This window comes from Neocloeon triangulifer, unplaced genomic scaffold (genome assembly GCF_031216515.1).
Source record: "Neocloeon triangulifer isolate White Clay Creek 2 clone unplaced genomic scaffold, ASM3121651v1 ptg000010l, whole genome shotgun sequence".
NCBI lineage: Eukaryota > Metazoa > Arthropoda > Insecta > Ephemeroptera > Baetidae > Neocloeon > Neocloeon triangulifer.
The window spans coordinates 413,587-434,762 of NW_026775552.1; the positions used below are offsets into that span (position 1 = coordinate 413,587).

At 34.8% G+C, this 21,176-nt stretch overlaps 2 protein-coding genes across 8 annotated transcripts in view; one reads left to right on the plus strand and one right to left on the minus strand.

Annotated features, from left to right (window-relative positions):
- LOC132195811 (dual specificity calcium/calmodulin-dependent 3',5'-cyclic nucleotide phosphodiesterase 1-like) overlaps nucleotides 1–21,176 on the plus strand; it is a 133,054-nt gene that overhangs the window by 99,904 nt on the left and 11,974 nt on the right. For 5 of the 6 annotated variants that reach the window (XM_059618026.1, XM_059618025.1, XM_059618030.1 and 2 more), the window contains 3 exons: nucleotides 13,252–13,377; nucleotides 17,044–17,263; nucleotides 17,923–18,036. In XM_059618026.1, coding sequence (XP_059474009.1) covers nucleotides 13,252–13,377; nucleotides 17,044–17,263; nucleotides 17,923–18,036 — 460 coding nt within the window. The remainder of the gene's footprint in view (nucleotides 1–13,251; nucleotides 13,378–17,043; nucleotides 17,264–17,922; nucleotides 18,037–21,176) is intronic. The other variant, XM_059618029.1, reaches the window with a different exon arrangement.
- On the minus strand, nucleotides 5,993–8,158 carry LOC132195638 (collagen alpha-1(XXIII) chain-like). Of its 2 annotated transcripts, XM_059617763.1 has the most exons (11): nucleotides 7,890–8,158; nucleotides 7,803–7,836; nucleotides 7,690–7,743; nucleotides 7,605–7,631; nucleotides 7,517–7,552; nucleotides 7,380–7,397; nucleotides 7,039–7,047; nucleotides 6,361–6,977; nucleotides 6,267–6,297; nucleotides 6,174–6,203; nucleotides 5,993–6,116 (listed from the first exon to the last, which is right to left on the minus strand). In XM_059617763.1, exons 1-8 carry the CDS (start codon nucleotides 8,142–8,144, stop codon nucleotides 6,919–6,921), a joined length of 492 nt encoding a protein of 163 aa, XP_059473746.1. In that variant the 5' UTR covers nucleotides 8,145–8,158; the 3' UTR covers nucleotides 5,993–6,116; nucleotides 6,174–6,203; nucleotides 6,267–6,297; nucleotides 6,361–6,918. The 2 variants fall into 2 exon arrangements, with proteins under 2 accessions (XP_059473746.1, XP_059473747.1); XM_059617764.1 differs by lacking the exon at nucleotides 7,039–7,047.

A 21,176-nucleotide genomic window follows, 5' to 3' on the forward strand; every position in this document is an offset into this window, starting at 1 on the left:
TTAAATAAATCAAAATAAATGAATGATAAATTTTTTTATTTGTTGTATGTTTTTATGTCATAATTTATGTCTTAATTGAGTACAACTTTCTATTAATTTAAAAAAAAATCATTCTAAAGCAATTTGAAATGGACAAAATAAACCCAATTGCATTAAATAGTGTTATTATCAGAATTAAAAAAGTCTTGTTTGTACAACGGATCAGATAAATAGTTCAAACAGAAAGCGTATTATTTGCTATCTTAAATTTCCTCCAAAACGTTATGAAAATGGATTTTTAAATCAATATAAAGAAAATTTACATTATGTAAATGTTCGTTTTGATACTAAACGACAATGAAATACGTAAAATGTGAGCAAAATATGATGAATAGCAAGAATTAATGAGCACAATTTACATCTTGTTTTGGGAAAAAATCAATTTCATTCGAATATCAACCTTTTTTCAAATAAATCTTGCTGTTTAAAAGTTAGTTTTCAAATTTGCTCTCACTATTTCATTTCTGCACCTTAATTGTTAAACTTTACCTGCTTCTGCGTTTAATATCAGTAAAGTGAGAATAGAAATGTGAAGGAAAAACTACCCTTGCATTGCTGATAATGAGAACGCCATTAGCGCCAGCGATGCACCAGGAAAGTGAAATGCACTCTGGAAACTCAGGGACGCACATCTGAAATTTTCCTGCATTATTCACAAGCGGCACTTTTCTCTCTCCCTGATGACAGACTCGGCGCTGACCTACATTTATCTGCGCATAATTGTTATAGCAAATTCCGAGTGCAGCCCTGGGAAAGGTCATAAAACTAATGGATCTAGGTTTTGAAAGATCTAATCTTTATTGCAGATGCTTTTGCAACTTTGTGTGGGCCTGAAAATTGCCCGAGGTTAAATGCAATTAGCTTTGTTTCCCGCCACTGCTCTTGATTGAATTCAAAGTTGCGCCGGTGATCGACAGAGAGTGAACGACGCTGGACAGGCTAATTTAATTTTATATCTAATGGAAAATAATTTCGCTAAAAGCTTTGCAAACAAAAATAATCTTTATTGATCGAAATTGTAAATTAATGAATGCTCTAAATTGAACCAATTAAACTTAGTTGCAGCTATATGTGATTGTAGCATATTAAATAAGAATTACTTTGATGATGAAAAATGATGACAGTAAAAAAAGAAACACAATATTCAGTTTTTATTTAAAACGATATAATTTCCTTAGAGTAAAATTAATACAAAATTATAAAATTTTAGTATTGCAAGTTATTGATTATTTTATTCAATTTATGAATTCAAATAAAACTTATTAAAAACCGTGAATATTTCTGAACCTAAAAGCATCGAAAATCAAAGAACCATACTTAATTTTAAAAACTAGTCAGTGAAATGTGTATTCCAAGTCCGAGCCAGAGTTTTGGCTGGGCCTTGGAAACGACGTGTGACCCGAAAGTGTGTTGGCCGCGCGCGGTCGGTTTTATCTCTCTTGGCAGAGCGTGATAAAATCGATAAGTCGCGTGTACGTGAGCACATGGCGGGCCAAATCTGTGCTCGCTGCACCCCCGCAGGGCTCTAATTAGCCTAATCGCCGAGATGAGACGAACGAACGTGAAATTCGAACGTGTCAAACTAATAAGACGGAGGCGGCCAGAGATGAGATCGCGCGCGCGAGACTTAATTAACTCGGCTCCTGTGTCTCTCATAAACGCCTCGATTCGTTTCATTTGCCACAGAGCGTGGAGCTGGAAAATTGCTTTCGCGCAAGCTTTGCTAAACAAAACTCGACACTCAGCCCCAGTTCGAATTTCTCATTTTTATTATTTTCCAATGACAAGACTGTTTATCAACCAGTCTTTGCAGATTTTTTTAGTTATTAATTGTTCCTTTTTAAATTAACTTTCAAAAGTAATCTTTTCAATTCGAAATTGAACTTTAATTTTCTTTCATGTCATGGAAGACGCACTAATTTTTATTACTTATTACAAAATAATTTATTTATTTCAATTACATTTAATCTGGAAAATAAAAATAAAAATCTAAAGTATTTAAAATAATTATTTAAAAAGAAAATTATTATTTGTAAACGTATATTATATGATAATTTCAATACATCAAAATTATTCTTGTAAAAAATATAATTATTATAAATTAAAAAAGTATTTTTTTTAATCTCTTTGTACTCAAAATTTAAGACCGAATTGACAAAATTTCAATTCAAAATTTACGAGAGTGAGATGTGCTTTTATTTCTGTGGAATTTTTACATTAAAATTTATCTTTCTGCATACATGTTACTCATAGAATCTGAAAATTAACAGTAAATCACACTCATACAGTGAAGAAAAAGCTTTTTGATTTGGAAAAAAATTCAGAATTTAACAGTAAAAAATATAAATATTTGAAATTCAATCCATATTTTAAGCAAAATACTCCCTGAATTGCAATTATCCAGAATTAGCTATTTTCCCCTCAAACTTAGAAGTTTTTTTTTATTTATCAGTCCGCAATTTTGAGACGCTTTAGGGCTGCAGCCCACGTCAGAAACGTGCAGACTCGCTGATGCATAATTAAATTAATATCACAACCTCCGCATCACGCAAAACGCACTCTATTTTTTCCTTCTCTTTTTATGATAAAAATAGGTCACGTTTTTCCAAAGATTGATTGGCATGCGATTGAAAAAAGATATTCTAAAAGCACAGAGGCTGCTCTCATTAATCTCCCCATTTTTTGCAAACGTATTTCCCACCCTTCGTTAGGGACCGTTTTTGTGCCGCCTTCGCGCGGGAGTGCATTGCCGGTTGCATAATGTGGGGCAGATACACGTCTATTGTTCGCAGCTGGAGGGCTGATTGATAACGAGCAGATCGATTGCGATAGCAAAATGATACCGAACAGAATCGGAAATGACGCGTTCTGTTTTTATTTGCAATTGTACGCAAAAGCCAGGAAAATAAAACAATTGAAAAATAATTATGCTTTGTTTACTATGAAAATTTATTTTATACAACTCTACATGAAAATAAATCATTTTATTGAAATATAATAAAAAATTATTTTAAATAAAATTAGATATTTACATCTCTGACATTCTTTTTCTCATTTCTATTTTTGACTTTTTGGCTTGTTAGCAGATTACACAGCCTGGGGTATTCTCCAGTCTGATTGTTGGAATAATTTGAAATTTAAAACCTTCCCAGTTTATTATTTCGCTCGCAGCAGCCGCGAAATCAATCCCAGGAGAGCTCGAATGATGTTTTGTTGTGTGTTTTCCTTGTTCCATCGATCAAGAAAAGTCGTTTTCCTTGCGAACATGTTTGTCTTTTTCCCGCTTGACAGGAAAAGCACAGAAAACTTTCTCAATAATGAATTTCTAATTGTAAGAAATACAATAAATTTTATTTCTTAGAATTATTCTTTTCTTGCTTTGGCGTTCGATCGAAATCGAAATAGCACTTTGGCCTGAATTCAAATTCGATAAAGTGGTGAGAGCATTTTTTTCCCCAACAAAGCGTGTTGCAAAATGCGCACACGTGTTTCATCTGCGGAGAGGAAATAAAAGAGAATTGCGCTGGCAAGGGAGGCTCTGAAGAAACCTGCAGAGATAGCCGCTTTAATAATTCATGGCAAAGTATAAGAAAGAGAGAAGAAATAAAGCTCAGCTGCAAGTGCTGTTGTTTTCCTTTCTTTCTTTCTTTTTGCTCCAGTGGAAAATGAAAATGATATGCCGCTTATAGTGGGGCGAATTGTGTGGGCTTGGAAAGAAGTGTGAAAGTAGCGGGAAAAAATATGTGCGAATATTAAATCAGTAATTTGAAACCAATTCAGAAAGAACAATAATTTAACTGCTACCAAGGCAGAAAACACATTTAAAATTTAAAATGTAATGACGAAGGGAATCTATATAGAAAAAAAAAGTTGTTTTATTTTGACTCTAACGGAGTAAATTTAACTCTTGACTTTCAACATGTTTTAAATCTTTACAATATGATAAAAATTTTTACAAGTTGTGGAAAATAATTATTAAAATATTGTAACTATGAAAGTTTATGAATATTGCAGATTCCAGTTTAGATAATTGTATCAATAAGTAATTTTTTTGCTCCAAAGTCAAATGTTGAAGCAAATTCACCTCAAAAGGAAAAAATACACAGACTGAAGGGAGGAGAAAAACGTAATTTATGACTGTTGTTTGAGCGAGGGTTCCTTATTTAATTTGTGTTCTGTTTACTTTTTTTACCTCCAAAGGGCAAACCCTTGATTATCCTCTTTTTCATTCTAAGCGATTTAACAAACAAGAGCTGACTGAGATGGAGAAAAGTTTTCCCTCAAGAAGAACCTCGTGAGTCTTTTTACCAAAACATTAAAAGATAAAAAGCAAAATGAAAGACGCTCTCAACTTTTCACTTTCCACAATTTTCCGTTGGTAATTTACTTTTACTTAAAAAAAATTTCTAAATGAGAATTGAAAACTTCCAGACGCTCTTTCTTTTGATTAATGGCGTCGGGAACTTTGCACATGAAAGGACCGCGGCAGAAAATTAAATCTGATGCAAGTCAAAGGTAAAACGAGATTTGGGCTCAATGAAAGGGCTCAAAGCAGAGATTTTGAAGGAAGCTTCTCATTTAATCAGCGATGGCCCCGCTAGATTTCCAGCCTCCATTTGCATTCGCTGCGGGGCTGAAAGGAAAAATTCCAGCTGCAAAATTGGGTCAACTGCATAGTGGGCTGTGCAAGCGCCAATTTGCTGCGCTTTGCTGCCGGCATTTCGCATTCATTGTTCCGACGCGCTTGAAATTGTTCGGCGACTGCAAATGCGATCCGCGTCAACTGTGCACGACGCAAAATCGAGTGCGTTTGCGGTGGACGTTTTCAAACGGACCGCATCGTCAATTAAAACTTTGCCGCTTTTGATGAGGAAAAGTTGGCCGTCGACTTTTTAACTAGAGGGACAGAAATGGGAAAAGCTCTCTATCATTTGAGCCGGCTGCAAATTGCAATTAGCAAAGACGAAACTTTTCCACTGCGGAAAAATAATTATTTCACGCCAACCTAGCAATGAAGCAAGATCAAAAAGCAGAGAGTCCGAAGAGTAAATTTAAATTTTCACAGATCGTAAATATTTCATTGCAATAATTGGGAAAAAAATTATAAACATTAAAAATTTGAATTATAATTTGCTCAATATTTTCATTAAAATTAATAAGGAAGTTCCTATAAAAATTAATTCAAGTTTAAATTTTTCAATTCCTCAACTTTCTTGAGCCCATCAAATAATAATCTTTATTTATTTTATTTACATTAATTCATTTATAAATGTAAATTTTAATAAAAACCACAAAATATAACAAAATATTACTCAAATTTCCAAAATCATCATTGATGAGCTTCATAAACAAACCGCGTCGAACAAACATTGTTGGGCCAGTTCGTAATCGATGCGTACAAAAGCACTCGGGCATTAATTAAAAAAGTAGTGCTCGGCTGAATGGTTGCGGCGGATTTAATGAGTCGCGATGAAAAGCAGAAATAATTAATATTCGGCGCTGACTGCGGAGGCGGAGGATAATTATCTGGCTTAATCAGCTCCGAAATGCATCTCGAGCCCTCTTCAATCTCGGATTAATTCACTAATTAGCACAACTTCTGTAATTAATAAATCATTTCATCTCTCTAGCAAAAGTAAACATTATTCTCTGCAATTATTGAGGTTGCAATTTTCACTGCGCCGCTATCAAAAAAGCCATTTATTCCAACTCGGCTGACTGAGATCTGGTTCGGCCACTTTTTAGAAATGTAACTGAATTAAGCCGCCAATAATTGCCACTGGCTTCGCTTGCAACGAACAATGAAACACTTTTAACGAATCATTATTTATTCAGAGCGCTTCGCAAACAGAGGTATTGATTGGAAAATAAATTAATCACATAAGCGGATTTTTGGCTTATTTGATTTATTCAAAACTGTGTTTTATATTGAATATTTTAAACACGAAACGGATTAAATTTTAAACGTTATTTATTGTAAATTGACTGACATTTTAAAAGATCCGTGAATATTACAAACTGCCATTACTTCCCATCTTCTACCAAAACTTCCGCCACGTTTCGAAAGCTTTTCAGGCCTAATAAATAATTTAAGGTAACAACTTTCATTCTGAAGCTCAAATTTATAAAATTACCATCAATCACAGGCATAGATTGGATGTCGCCTGTTCAAAATAATTGATTTCAATTAATTAGATTTCGTAAAATTATAAATTTCAATAATTCACCTCCAGCCTTTTTGAGTGCTTCTAATGGACACTGAAATAATGAGAAAAAATAATAATTAATACAATTTTTAAAGAAAACTCAATTAAAACTCACGGCTTCTTCATTTGCTATTGATTGTAAAATGTGAGCATCGTTTTGTGCAGGATTTTTAGACAATTGTTCCAAAATTTTCTGTTGCACTTCAAAATTCCTGTTCAAGGTTGAGGCGACGTAGAAGTCAAAAGCCAGTTGTGCCGAAATTAAAAGTCCCAAGAAAAAGAGTCCGTACCACAGACGGGACGAGTTTTGTTCGCCTCCAGAAACCATCCTGACAAAAATAAGACTGACTCTGCGTTTTTTTTTCGTCGGCTTCTTTATCAACGTTTATCTTGGGTAATTTTAAATGTGATCATCTCGCATTTGAGCACGTGAAGGGCATTAAATTTTTTTAATCGCGCCATGTTTTGTTATCAGTAGGAAATAAAAAAACACGCGACATTTGTTATTTGATGAAAATTATTGATGTACGTCCAATATTTATTTTATATTTTAAATTGAATCAAACTTTTGTGAACAATTTTACTTATAAAATTTAAAATCTCTTCCCCTACTGCGTTCCAAATTTGTGTAGACGTCATGGCGGTTCCAACTTGAAATCACTCAAAAAGCCCATCATCCTTGCGGCCCAGGTGGGCCAGGTGGGCCTTGGATTCCTGGGAGTCCTGGATATCCTTTGAAAAATGAAGAGAATTTCTCACTGCATGAAAATTTCTTCTAATTCAAAATTCGTACCTGCATCACCTGAAATGCGATCGCGGGTGTTGTGAAATTGTATTATTTGCATAAGAACCGCACAACAACAAAATTAAAAATTAAATTGTTCACAAATTTTTTACTTTGATTTTATTTGAATTTAATATTTTCTGCTAGAAATTGAAAACATAATTCACTAGGATACTTTCAAGATTGCATTCAGTGGCTTTTTTTTAAAGCATTTTGCCCCAAAAACGGAAAGTTAAAAGAGAATCGCATGTTTTATTCCAGTTGTTGTGTGGATCCGCGCAATTTCCGTCATCCAATTACGTGGTTCCTTGAATTTGGAAATTAAATCCTTCAAAATAAGAAAATCGAACCTTTCTCGCCTGTGACTCCTGAAATAAACAAAATTCAGATCAATTTTAACTTTCTTGCACGAAAAATTTAAAAAAAAAAATTAATTTTAATCCAAAATTTTATACTATGTAAGTTTAAAAGTTTGTTTTTCATTTACCTGGATATCCCGCGGGGCCTGCTGGACCAACAAGTCCTAAATTGTGGAAATTTTAGCCAATGTATTCCAAAGAACATTTTTTCTTAACCTCTGTCTCCTTTCGGCCCTCGTGGACCTGCAGATGAAATAAAATTTAATATGCAAAATTTCATTTTTAATTTGATTTTCCTTACCTGGAATACCTGGAAATCCGTCGTGGCCATTCAAACCTGTGTTTCCCTTCATTCCTGAATTTTGGAAGAAATATTTAATTAATTCGCGTGCGTGTTTCTTTAAATCATTTTACCTGGAAGTCCTGGTAACCCATCCTTGCAGGAACACTTTTGAGATAAATAATAAGAATTTCAAGTAAAAATACTTTATAATCTCTCACGTCCGATGGCGATTCCCTCTTTGTTCGAAGCGACCTTTCCATTTCCATTTGGTTGTCAAAAATTTTGACGTTTAATTGCTCCTGGTTGTTCATGATGTGGACAAACCCGCCGAACATGTACACGTCGAAGTACAACTGGGCCAAAATCAGCGCCCCTAGGAGGACGCTGCCCACCCAGAAGCAGGGCGATTTCCCTCCGTCCTTAATTGAGCTCATGAGATGCTTTCGAGACGGATGACTTTGAACGAATAACATTCACAAATCTTCCTATCACTCGCAGCGGGCCAAAAAAAGCACCGGCTGACATGAAAGGTCACAATTGCGTCTGAACAACAAGGAAAAATCGGAGCGAAAGTGAATTTATCTAACGTGGCCTTTTGATGTTTTGACCTGGGCGATCTCTGTACTTTGTTTGTTTCATATTCGTAAAGAATAAAAACTACGACTATTTTTGCAATCACGTTGCAAGCACTAAAAATTAACAAAATAATTTAGTTCCAATTCAATTTGTTTAATTATCTATGATTTAACAATAACACAGGAATTAAAAAAAATATTTTGCAATAAATTAAATTTGAGAAATTTCTAAAGACACTTTTTATTTTTCATGTAATGAAGCTGAAAAATTATTCAAAATTTGAAGGAATTTATTTTTCAGATAATTTAATGGCCTTTAATTAGAGTTTTTACGCTTTAAAGGCGCTAATTATCTCTGATTTTCATATAAAACTTTATTATTGAAAGAAGTGTTTAATTATTTTCCACATTTCTTTTTCACTTTTTCATCATTTTTGGAATATTGTTGATGGAGAAAAGCAAACTAATTAAATTTGTGTCGCAAGGATGGAAGAAGAGGGTGACGGGGCGGGTTGGGTGACATCGAGACGGACCCTCGAGGGACACGCTGACCTACATCAGAAATTAAAACAGCCCTCGGGAAGGAAGCGAGAGAGAGAGAGAGAGAGAGAGAGAGAGAGAGAGAGAGAGATATCGACACTGCACTCATAAAAGGCACACATAGTGGTTCTTGTGTGGGGGTCCCACTCGCTTTCTTTCTTTCTTTCTTTCTCCAGTTGCTTTTTTTTATTGGCGGCCGCAATTTCCTCGGCAGTCACGAACAACTTTGTTGCATTCTCTGTCATTTTTCAAACGGCTGCGAATCACGATTTTATTTCTACAGACTTGAAAGGGCTGCGGCGCCTTTTTTCTTTCATGCAGGAAAATTGATGCGAAAGAAAAGCGGTGGAAAATTCTCTCACCTTTCACGCCAAAAAGGAAAAGCTTGAGGCGCAACTACCTGAAAGACCTTTGTCAAGAGCAGACTTTGCATTTCTCTGCGCTCAACAATTGGAAAAAGCTTTTAATTGAAGCAGACTTTTTTTTCATATAAACCAAAAAATGAGCATTTTACAACAAAATGGTTTTTTTGCGTCTTAAGAAAATTAAATAACTATATTTTATTTTAAATATTTTGGTAAAATTCATTGTGAAACAAAAATTAAGATGTTTATTTTGGATAATTAATTATTATTTGCAAAATTTATTCTAGTTATATTAAAATTTTAAACAGTTTTTGGAATATTAATCCAAAATTGTAATTACATCTTAAGAATTTTTATCCTTTTTCCAATAAATTATTAAAATTTTCGATTCCTGCTCCCTTTTAATTTTCATTTGTTTCTAAAAATCCAACATGTTATCCCTCTAGCAGGGCGTTAAAGAGCGTTGGTTGGAACATGTTGAATGCGATTACGCGTGGAAACAATGGAGACCGAATCTGCACAATTGAGATAATTGGGACGGCAAATTATCTCGCAGGTGCCGGCGCGCGTCGTTATTCAAATGCAGTCTGCTGGAAGAATTGGAGTTTGTAAGAGACGATCAAATTTATGTCAGCCAACTTAACCCGTCGACGGTCTCAAGAGGGTGAGAAAGGCAAGGTCGGGTGTAAACGCGTTGATCCTGTTGAATAATAATTCGCGTGTCAATCAAGACCTGCAGGATTGGAATCAGAGAGAAGAGAAATTTCATGCTTGGCAGATTTGTTAGCGGTGATTGCATAATTTCAACACGAAATTTTAAAATCAATTGCATTAATTGCACATTTAATTGAATCAAAAAGTTGGAAATTGATTAATCAAAGTTTCATTGCATTGCATCAGTTTTATTAAATTCAAAATTATTATAAAGAAAAATGTTTCTAAAAATTTAACAAATTTGATGACGTAATTCAATGAAGATTATTCTGGGAATAATTGTACTGTCAAATTAAGTCTAGCAGGGACAATTATTGTGCCGCGATAAAATTCAGCTCGGGAGGTGATTAATCCGAAGAGCTTTCAAGCATTATTTTCCACACAAACGCGTCTGGTTGTGCGAAGCCTTGCGGAAAACGATGAATCCCGTCCACTCGCTTGCCTTCAGCCTCTGGCGCTGGCAAATCGCATAATTCTGCTTCTGAACAATCCCAAAGTTGATAATGGAGTCGCGTGCGGGACCATTGTTGTACGCAAACAATCGCGCCACTATGGCCAGATTAGCGCCCGTTGAGAGCAAAGACCGGACCCATGCAAAAACTGAAAACTGACATCAAAACTACTGTAACGAAGAAAAATTAGTGCGCTCCATTAAAATATTATTAAGATGAAATTTTAAACCAATTTCTTTGATATTTAATCATTTCAAAATTAAAATTGGGAATTAATTTGAAAGGCTCTTAAAACTAAAAATATAAAACTATTTCTACCTGAACTATTCATTTGGGAAAAAATTTAAATTTATAATTCTCTGAATTAAATGGACTTAATAATTTTTTTGAAACATTTTCAATTTAATATTTTTTTATACTGGATGTATTTTTGTTAAAATATATTCCAAAACTAGCTGCTGATGTCTTGTGAAATCAGAATTCAATCATAAGGAATACACCAACAACATTATTTTATTTCTTTTTTATGTACATAAATCGACCATTAACTACAGCTGATTATTTTTGCCAGTCCTCATTCATATTTTCACTAAAAAATTTCAACTCTATTTTTAAAACAGTAAGGCTTTAAGTAATGAGAAACTTTTGCTTTATAAAGTGACTTCTTGGTGCATCGCGCTGCCTTTCTTTGTGTGGATTGTGCGTCGGCGGCGTAATTTCCCTGGGCTGGCGGCTCTAATTAAGTTAATTGCACCTTGTTTGCTCGCCCAACCCCTTTTGTTCCACGATTTTTCCCGCGTTACCTACCAGCAACAAAACTCCCCTAATTAACTTATTTTCCTGCGCAGCTCAAAAGCGGCAAAAAAGTTTTCACCTGGTTTTAATTACCAGGGGTCCCCCCTATTCTGCAAATTGAGCAAAAATAAACATATTTCACTTGAACAATGGAAAATTAAGTATAATTTAGTATGATTTCAATATACTATTTTTTCTGTTATATTAACAAATTATATGTATTAAATAAAAAGAATCAATTTAAGTTTATATTTTTAACGTAAAAACAAATAAATTCGGAAGAATTTTAATGTTATTTAATTATAATTTATTAAGCTCCATATTTAAATTTTAAACCAACACTTTGGAAGGAAAAAAACACATTTCCATCAGAGAGAACAAAAATGATAAAAGTTGAAGATTTCATTAGGCTTTAAAGATGTAGAGAGTTTTGGCAAATCCATTTTCCGAGTCTCTCTCGTATTATCCTTTTGTCTGCTTAACGACTTTTTTGATCAGGCCGTGCGTGTGCCGAGGTCAAAGGCCGCACAAAAGGCGGAAAGTTTCGCAAGTCGAGTGGGCGGCCCGAGGCTGCGGCGGCTTTTTAATATTTCACGCGACTACCAACGACAAAGAAAATTGAACTGGCGGAAAAGTTTGTCCGTGTGCGAAAAAAAAAACACCGTGCGGCGTGTGTGAAATTTGAATTTCGGTCTGGCAACCCAGGAGACAACGTTGGACTTGATCTTTTTCACTGTCCTTATAAAAAATTAATCTTTTATATAATAAATTAAAAAATACCAAATTTCCTGCAATAAATGAAAAGTCAATTTTGTACTTGGACTTTCTTATTAGGCGTTTTATTTTTAATTACTTTTTCTATTTTTTGTAGCTCGCTTTGAGACACATAAACTGCAAGAAAATCGACCACGAAGGTCGGAAGGAAAACATTTTCTCTTGGTTTGATATGTAATTTTTATTTGCTCGCCGCTCGCACGACTGCTCGCCTGACTTCTTTATTTTTCTCATCTCTCTTCTTTGCCTCTGAGAAGCTTTAATCCGCGATTCCCAGCGAGGCAGTAACAAAAATAAAAATAAAAAACGTCAGACAAGGAAAAGGAAAGAAAATGGAAAAAACGGCCGGTGCTTTTTCAATTTTTCCCAACGCTCGGAACGAAAACCAGGAACTTGATGCAAATTGCATTTTGCATTCACTCGAGGGACCAAAGCTCATCGACCTCTGGCAACTTTTAATCAAAATATATCAAATAAAGTTGCCGCGATTAAGAAATCACGACTTGAGAGTAGAGACAGGCGGCAATTTTTTTTTCTGTTAATCCGACCCAGCCCATGGATTTGGCGGAATAAAAAATGAGCGCGCAACAAAGCGTGGCAACGAACCTGCTGCCACGTGGCCCAAGTGACTGACTTTTGTATGATAATTGCACTCTGCGTAATCACAGAACGCCTTTTTGATTGTCTGGCCTGTCATTGTGCCACTCGCAGATCTGCAATTTGCCCGTCCCTGCGCCGACAACACCCGCCGCAGTTCACCTGTCTCGCGCCGCACAAACATTTTTACAAATCAATAAATCGCTTCAAATGCTCTAGGATATAAATAATAATGGTACTCTTGGATTGATTATGAATTTAGAATTAAGTAAATTAATGTGAGGAAGTTTATAAAATAATTTAAATTGTTTGTATATAAATTTTTAAATTTCTCAGCTATTTTATTATATTTTAGCTTTAAATTTTATTTAAATTGTTTATTAATTTATAATATTTATTATTCTTAGATTAGATGTAAATTTATATTAAATTTGATATTAATTATAAAATTAATAATTTTTGTTATATTTTTAATTTATGTTTATTATGTGGTGCATGCTTTTAATTTCTTATTATTTAGCAGATTTAGAAAATCGCAAAAATTAGCACGAAGAACTCGAATGGTGACGAAACTGCACAAGGTATCTGTAATCATTAGATAAATGAAGCACTTGAAATTAATTAATTCCATGTTTAATTCCTTAAACCTATAAATTTAACTAATAGAACCTTGCTTGGAAGCATTTTTTTTTTAGCTCCATTTAAATCGCACCCCTTAAATGTTTGTGTCATGAATGTTTAGTGAATGTTCCCCGTTGGATGTTTCAGTGGCGAGTCCACCTGGCACTTTGACCGGCTCCAAGGATGACTCCTCTTTACCTTCGCACTTGCAGCAGTCGCAAGACCAATGCAATGCACCCGCCACAGGTCCGCACAGAAATGGACAATTATCCAGTAAGTCTTTTGCACAATTTCCACTTCTTATTTTGATTATTCGTGCTCTCGTTGTAGCTAGAATTTTCATCCAAATAATTTCATCCTTTCAATTTTTTTGAATTTTTTCTTTTAAATTTCCAATAATGTTATTTTAAATTATAATGAAAGATATTTATATTTAAAAAATAACTTTGATGAATTTTGGTTTTCTTGCCACACAATTTAATTATTTGATTAAATTGCATTGTTCCAGGAAAGTTTTTTTTTCACTTTTATATCAAAGTCTAACTTTTCCTTAATTGCGGGTCGTTGTTTGAAATTTATTTAAAAAGCTCTTTTTGCTTGAAATAAGGAAAAAAGGGAGAGCCGCATAAAAGGCGATAAGATTTTCAGCCCTGAAACTAATTTAGGAGCGATAAAAATTTAATGAATCCTTGCCAGCGTTGATAATGGAGTCGCTTAAACTTTGTCGGGCGCAGACAAAGCCGAATTTAATCTGAGAACTTGTGGGTGCAAATCGTGTATCTCTGGCCAGAGAGAACAGCCAGGCCAGCATTTATTTTTAGTCGCAGGCCCGGCATTAAAACTATCGATCGACTTGCCGTGAATTGCGGTGCTTCTTTGCTTCGCCAATTTCATCTCCGGTCCCCATTTTATTTCTTCGTTTGGGTACCTGTTGGGCGAGGCGGCGAATCAAAGGAATCGCATTGCCAATCAGAAAACTAATTTAGTCATGCGACCGGCCTGCAAACGAGCGACGTCTCAATTGTTCCACCGACCGGAACCTCCTTTCGAATGGGCTCTCGTGAAAGAGGAAAATTTAATACGGTTTTGGGATTTTATTCAATTCAAACATTTTTCAACATACTCTGATGAGATTTTAATATGAGGTTAAATGAAAAATCTGTCTTTCATAACAACAAAATATCTGGTCCTAGCAACAACTGAATTGGAATATTAATTATTTTATAGATTATTTTGTTTGACCAAACCAGGACCAAACTATTTAAAACATATCAGTAATTTTTAATTTACAAATAAGAGTTTTTAATTTAAAAACTATTAAATAGTTTTTAAAGTGCAATTATTTTAAAAAAGAAATAAAAAATATTGCATGAAATATAAATAAAGTTAAAAACGAACTATATATTAAATTATGAACATTTTCTTTTAAAATAAGAGTAAATTTAATATGAGTTTGACAATTATAATTATATTTAGAATGTCTCAATTTGATTTAAAAAAAGTTATTTTCAGTCAAAACTATTATTATTTCTAAAACAGAATTGTATTTTAAAGTTATGAATTCTTGACAATAATATCTAAAGAACGTGTTCAAATCTTAATATTTTTTGTTACAAAAAAAAGGGATTTTTATAATCAATTTGGAAATTTACAGAGGAAAATATGAAAATTTAGGGAAGGAAGTCAAATTTCAGCTTGATAAATGACATCCTGAAGCAAATTCAATTGAATTAATAGTTCGGCGAATTAAAATGCCAATTTTGCAAGGAATCGAATTTAAATTCCTAACTAAATAATTAGCCCAATTGATGAAGGCGGCTCCGTTTCCATGTAGTTTTATCAATTCCCTGCGGCTGACCGAGTTTCTCTCTCGCAACAATGCACCCAGCATCCAATTATTGGCAGGTCAAACAGGCCGTGAAATAGATTGCGCCTGTGTTCGTCGATCAATGGCTCGTGTGTGTGCGCATAAAATAATAAGCTCTGTACAGGTAAACACGCTGATGAAGCTGCGAAATCAAAGTGCTGAGTCGCCGCGTTCCCAATCAACAAACAATCTCTCGCCAGTTTAATTGAGTCTTCAGCTCTCAAAACACACCATGAATGGAGCTCAAATTGCAAGAAAGTTGTCCTTTGAAGCGAGTTTTTTTTCGTCTCCTGAATGGAACCAATTAAGGACCTTTTTCCCCTCTGCAATTTAATTTCGTTTTAATTTGCAAATCGCCGATTGACAGATGAAATTCGACGCACGTCGAATTAGCACATTTGAATGTGGCACGTAATTTGAATCCAAATTGAGCTTTGCAAGTACATGAGCAGAATAATCGCTCCATTGTTCAAATATTCGCTCTCTCGCGTGGGGCAAATATTGGATTTCTGCGTCAAAATTTATCTCTTTTTGTAGTCCCTTTGCAGCGCTTTCAAACCATTTAACCGAAAATGAATTTGATCGGAACGATTAATTTGCTCCATTTTAATAAATTAACAAAGAAAGAGAAACAAATTTCAAACTCAATGAACTAGCAATTATGAAATTGATGGTACCATTTAGCGAAATAAGGATAAATTAATTGGGAAAAGGCACATTTCTTTTAATTTTAAAAAGTTATATGAATCTTATAACCAGATTTCCAAATTTTTTTAAATTATTAAACTGCTTCAACTGGCAGGACTTTTTAAAAATATTGCAGAAGAATAATTTAAACATTTAATTGTGTTATGTTGAATAATTTCATACATTATTCACAAATTTTGCGATTCAAAATATTTGACTAAAAGATAAGATAAAAATTTGTTTTTGGTTAGATTTTTCCAAGGCAAAATTTCAAATTAACGTTGAAACTACTAAATCTCTCTGTTTAGTATTCATTTCCTGTCGCACGCAGCTTTCGCTAAAAGAAACCGTTTTTCAAAATGCAGATTACGCAACAAATCCGTGCGCCGCGGAAGATTGATGTTGATCCGCCGCACGAATTTGAATAATTCATCAGTTAAAGTGAAGCCCAGGCTGAGCGTGACTTGTTGGAATTGGCTCATTTTAATTTTATTTTCGGCCAAATCGCGACTCCCCAAACGACCAAAATAACTCTGTGATAAAATTATTAACAGTTTATTTTGGATCAGCAAATTGTAGCCGGAATCGTTCGATCCTCTGAGGGCAATTATTTTATATTGAAAAAATAGTGAGGAATTTTTTTGCTTCAGCGATGGCGCGATAATTGAAAATAGTTTCACCGCCGCATCAATATTGCGCGCATTCCGAAAATGACGTGGAAAAATGCTTGCAATTAACTTAATGGACCTTCCAGGAAAATCAATCGAGATCAATTTTGGCAAAAGAAGGAAAAGAAAAAGGTCCGCATTGAAAAGGCCGAGAGTGCGAATGTGTATGAGAGGCAAAAATGCGACGTTCGCTTTGATTTACGACTTTTCCGCTGCCTTTTTTCAGCCATTTCGCCTTTTGACAGACACGTACTGTTTACCAGCAGCTGCAGTTGCTTATCTTAATTTGAAACGTGGAAAAAGGAAAATAAAAATGGAGCGTGAGCATTTTTTCAACAATACCATTTGTCTGAACTCGGTAAAGTGACATTGCCCTGAATTCAAATGTTATTGACGGTAATTTTCAAAATTCAAATAATTAAATAGCAAAAAAATTATAACATTAACACTGTAATTTTTCAAAAATTTACAAAATTGATGCAGGTATGACTGGCAATGCTGTGAACATTTGAAATAAAAGCTCCAATAAATTAATAAAAGTTTATTGATTAATTTAATTTTCCAATTTACTCATTTCCTGATTTTACCTTCAATTGTTAAATTTCAGTCAGAATAGAATCGATAAATGGAAAAGCCAGGATTATTTTCACAATTTTTTTTTGCTTCATCTTTTGAGAGCCTTTTTTAATTAAAAACGAATGACTTTGTCTGTTTCAGAGCAAGGCTCGCTGACGATCGTGCGACGGAGCAGCGGAAAAGCGCCGCGCCACCAGGCCTCCGTAAGTTCGCCGCCTCCCGTTTCCACCACGCCACCCCCTTTTACCGCCCCCGACAGCCCTGGCATTCACGAGGAGGCCGCCCTGGAGGCGGTCGACCTCGCCGCCGACAATTTACCTTCCGTGGATACGCCCGACGCCTGCGACAAGGCTGCCCTCAGGTAATTATTTCTATAAATTTAATCTAGTATAAATTTGAAATTATTAAATTTTATTTAATATCTTAAATTTAGAAGATCTAGAATATATTTTTCATGTTTACTTTAATTAAAATATTTTTTTAAATTACTCTTAAAATGTATATAATTATGTTTCATTGAAAAATAACAATTCCTTTTAGTTCAAATAATTCAAACCACAGTCAAAACAGTTGATTTGAAAATGGTAGTATTATTTAATTTTTATTTAAAATAAAGCAGATTTCAACAATAATAGATTGGTGCTTTTTTATTAAAAATAGTAAGCATAAAAAAATGTAATTACAAAACTCTCATCGAATTGAGCAGAAAATTAATCAAAATAAAAAAGTAATTCGAAATATGGAAAGAAAATTTTGATAAATTTAATCAGAGAGCGCAGAAAATAAATAAGTTGGAAGTAATTATTGAGAACAAATTTCCGTGCTTTTTGTTATATTCAAGTTAAAAAAATCAAGCTTCAAAATTGGCTGTCGTTATACATTTGAGATTTTTCCGCTCCCTTGTGAACGATTTCGCCGCCAAAAATAACGCGTTTTTTCCATCAAAAAGGCCTCGATCGATCAATTCCCACAAGCAATCGGAGTAATTGCATTTTTTTATTTTTGCTCTGTGGTTTGCAGACTGCGGTGCCTGCTGAAGCAGCTGCACCGCGGCGAGGTGCCTGTCGACCTGCTCAGACGCAACTTGCAATACGCCGCGCGCGTATTGGAAGCCGTCTATATCGACGAGACAAAGTGAGTATCGCATTCTCTTCCTATTTTGTGCGTAGAGAGAGTGAGACTGACTGCTGCGCGCGAATTTAGTGCAAATTAATAATTAATTTGGTAGTGGCAAAGAAAACCAGTAGGTCTTGCGGATGAGCGAGTTGGTTTGTTTACATGTTGTGCTGACTTTGCAGTTTTAGAACTAAAAGCGAGGTGGTTGAATTAAGCAGTGGTAAGTGGCGAGACCCTTTTTCACTCATGGAAAAAAAACACAGCGCCCCGCAAATCATCGCTATCATTTTGCTTTTCGCTGCGAATTCAGTCTTGTGCACTCGAATTTATATTTCATTTCAGCAGCTGCGTTTAATTTCGTTTGTTTGCCGACGTGAATGAGTTTACCATAAAATTTGAAACACTGTTGATGATTAAAAGCTGCGGTGTTTTGCTTGCGTTTGTTTGTCCTGCAACAGAAAAAAAAACAATTATAAACAGCAGCAGCAAGGGTGATTCAAATTAATTACAGTGACAGATTAAAAAATAAATGCAGTGACAGGACTTTTATTTCAAATGAATTGTTTTGTTTGCTTTTTAAAGTAAATTATTTTTTAATAATTTGAATGCGAAAGTTCAAATGTAAAATCACAACCATCTTATAATTGAATTATTCATAGGGTTGCGAAAAACCTTCTAATTAAATGAATGAATCGCCCTCACTGCTGATCTCCTTATCTTACTCTATATTTGTACCGTTTTTTAATTTCCATTCTGCCACTTTTGAATAAATTTTCATCTCGCGTTTTTCAGTTTTGCACGCTAACGCGTTTATTACGAAAGTCAAACTTCTTCGGTCTTCCAATTTTCTCTCTTGCACTTCTCGAGCAAATTTGTAATTCAAATGAAAAGCTTCTCTATATTTGAACTCGTGCAGAGTTTTGAATTTCCATATCTCGCGAGCGCCCGAGCAGATTAAACTCATGCAAAAGCTAATTGGTTTTCATACGGAATTGAATCTCTCTCTCGGCTTAATTAGCTTTGCACCGGAAAGGGCCAAAGGTCACGCGGATAACCACTTTCGCGACTGTGGCAATTAAAGTACATATTCAATTTGGCGCTGAGAATGCAATTTGTTTGCATTATAAGGGAGGCCAATTAGTACCGTGAAGCCGACGCGCAATTATATCTCATTTCGTTGTTTGTTTGTGTTCGCTTCTATATAAATGTTGATCCTTATTTTGTTCTCCTCCTTTCGCTGTGCGTGTGTGTGTGAGTTTTTTGGTCTCTCTCTGGGTAAACGCAGAGTTAAAATAGGGCGATGCATTAATTACTCGACCCGCCGCTCTGTTGGTAATGTAGTGGTATGGTCAGTGTTTGGTTTAGAAATAAGGCCACTTTTGGCCCTGCCGAACTCGGTGATTATTCAACCTGCTCCCTTTCTCTGCTCCTTTTGATGTCGGCGCCGTGGAGAGCACAAAGGGCGCCCAAACCATCCCTCAGGGCCATCACCGCCAATTTCCAGCTCATGTCGGATTTACAATGGAATATTATCTCGCTTTTGATGAACAGAGAGATTCGCTTTGCACTTAATTTTGAGCTCAACAATGTTAAAGGTTCTCAAAAGTTGCTGATTTTTAATTAATTTTTAATTGTTTGTGAGCTACAGCAAAAATAGTGATTTAGTTCTTAGAAAAAATAATGTATATATATTTGAGCAAGTTACTTTAAGTTTTTAGTTTAAGAACTGGAAATTTGATTTCAAACTCCATTTCTGATGCTAAATAGTCAAGAATTTACCATTTTGAATTCTGCTAAAACGTAAAAGAACGTTAAAATTGTTAAAAAAAAGAAACAAACCAATTTTACCACAATGAATCGACAAAGTTTGTTCACTTTTTTTCGAGAATAATTCAAAATTGAATCATCAATTCAAATATTTTTCATAATTTATATTTTTTAGAGTTAATTTTGTCCAACTTCATAAAAATGAATCTATGAATTCAAGGTTAAGAGAGCCTTTAATTTTGGCAGAGAGACTAAGAAAAATCTGAGATCGGAATGACAACGTTGGGCTGGTGTCGAAAGTTCTCCACGACGCCGAACGAAGGAAAACCTCAAGCAACACTCCCCAGAGCTGGGGCCCGCAAGCGACAAACTCGGAGATTTATAATAATCTCCCTGCGGTGATGGTTGGTCAACGTTCACGGTGTTTGCGAAAAGTTGGGCTCGAATCTGCTGGGATCAAAGTGTCTTGCAGTTTGTTGTGCTTCAGCAAAAACTCGGCAGCGTAAAAAAATCAAATAAAAATGTTTTTTCTTCTCTACTATTGGAAATTTAATACAATTATATTTGCTTTTAATAACTTTTTTGTTATTTTAGTTTTAACTATATTTATCAAATTTGTTTAGTTTTCTATTTATAAAGTTTTGCTTGTGAGGAAAGCTCGGGCCAGCAGTCATTTCTCAAATTCACAGCGGCAGAGCGTGAAACGTTTTGCCATTTGTGCACAGCGCAGCTTGGCTCAAATCTAACTTAATGGGAAATTTCCCAACAAGATTAATCCCTTGCGGAAACTCGACTAAACGCATAAAAACGATCCCTCCTGCCGACTCGGCCACGCAAGGTCCCAGAACTGCGTCACGAGAAAGCGGCTCTTTTGAAAAATTGACTTATAAGTTGAATTTCCGTGACCGAAACGGCAGCCTTTGAGTGGAAAAGTGATATTTTCCTGCGTGCCCGCCTCAGGGGACGTGACTGGTGATATCAAAAAGCATTTCTTTTCTTCCTAGAAAAGAACAATTTCATTTGCTAATAACTAGATGCTTAAAAAATTGAAATACTTTTCTAAAAAAGAGAAAGAGGAGTAATTATAAATTGTAATTAATTTAATTTAGAGTTTTTGCTGTAATTTGTTTAAAATAAAGTCTCTCTTTTTTTTATCGACACGACAAAATTCATAAATTAACATTTTTATTTGACAATTTCCAACTTCTCGGATGATTTGAATGAATTTCTCTCGAAGAAGGTTGACCAATGATCGTGACTAGCTCTGCGGGCAGTGTTCGTTCGCGTCCGCACAATTTTTTCGGCCCCGCATGCGACTAGTTTTTTTCTTTTTTTGTTATCAATTTATTTTGGCTTGCACACACTGGTTGGCGGCAGGCAAATAGCAGCAG

Excerpts from the sequence above, each read along its gene's own strand:
- LOC132195638 (XM_059617763.1), bottom strand. The coding sequence starts at position 8,144 with ATGTTATTCGTTCAAAGTCATCCGTCTCGAAAGCATCTCATGAGCTCA. Across the intron at positions 7,744-7,802 it reads TGGGTTACCAGGACTTCCAG|GAATGAAGGGAAACACAGGT; the intron begins GTAAAATGATTT and ends TCCAAAATTCAG. Across the intron at positions 7,632-7,689 it reads CGGATTTCCAGGTATTCCAG|GTCCACGAGGGCCGAAAGGA; the intron begins GTAAGGAAAATC and ends TTTCATCTGCAG.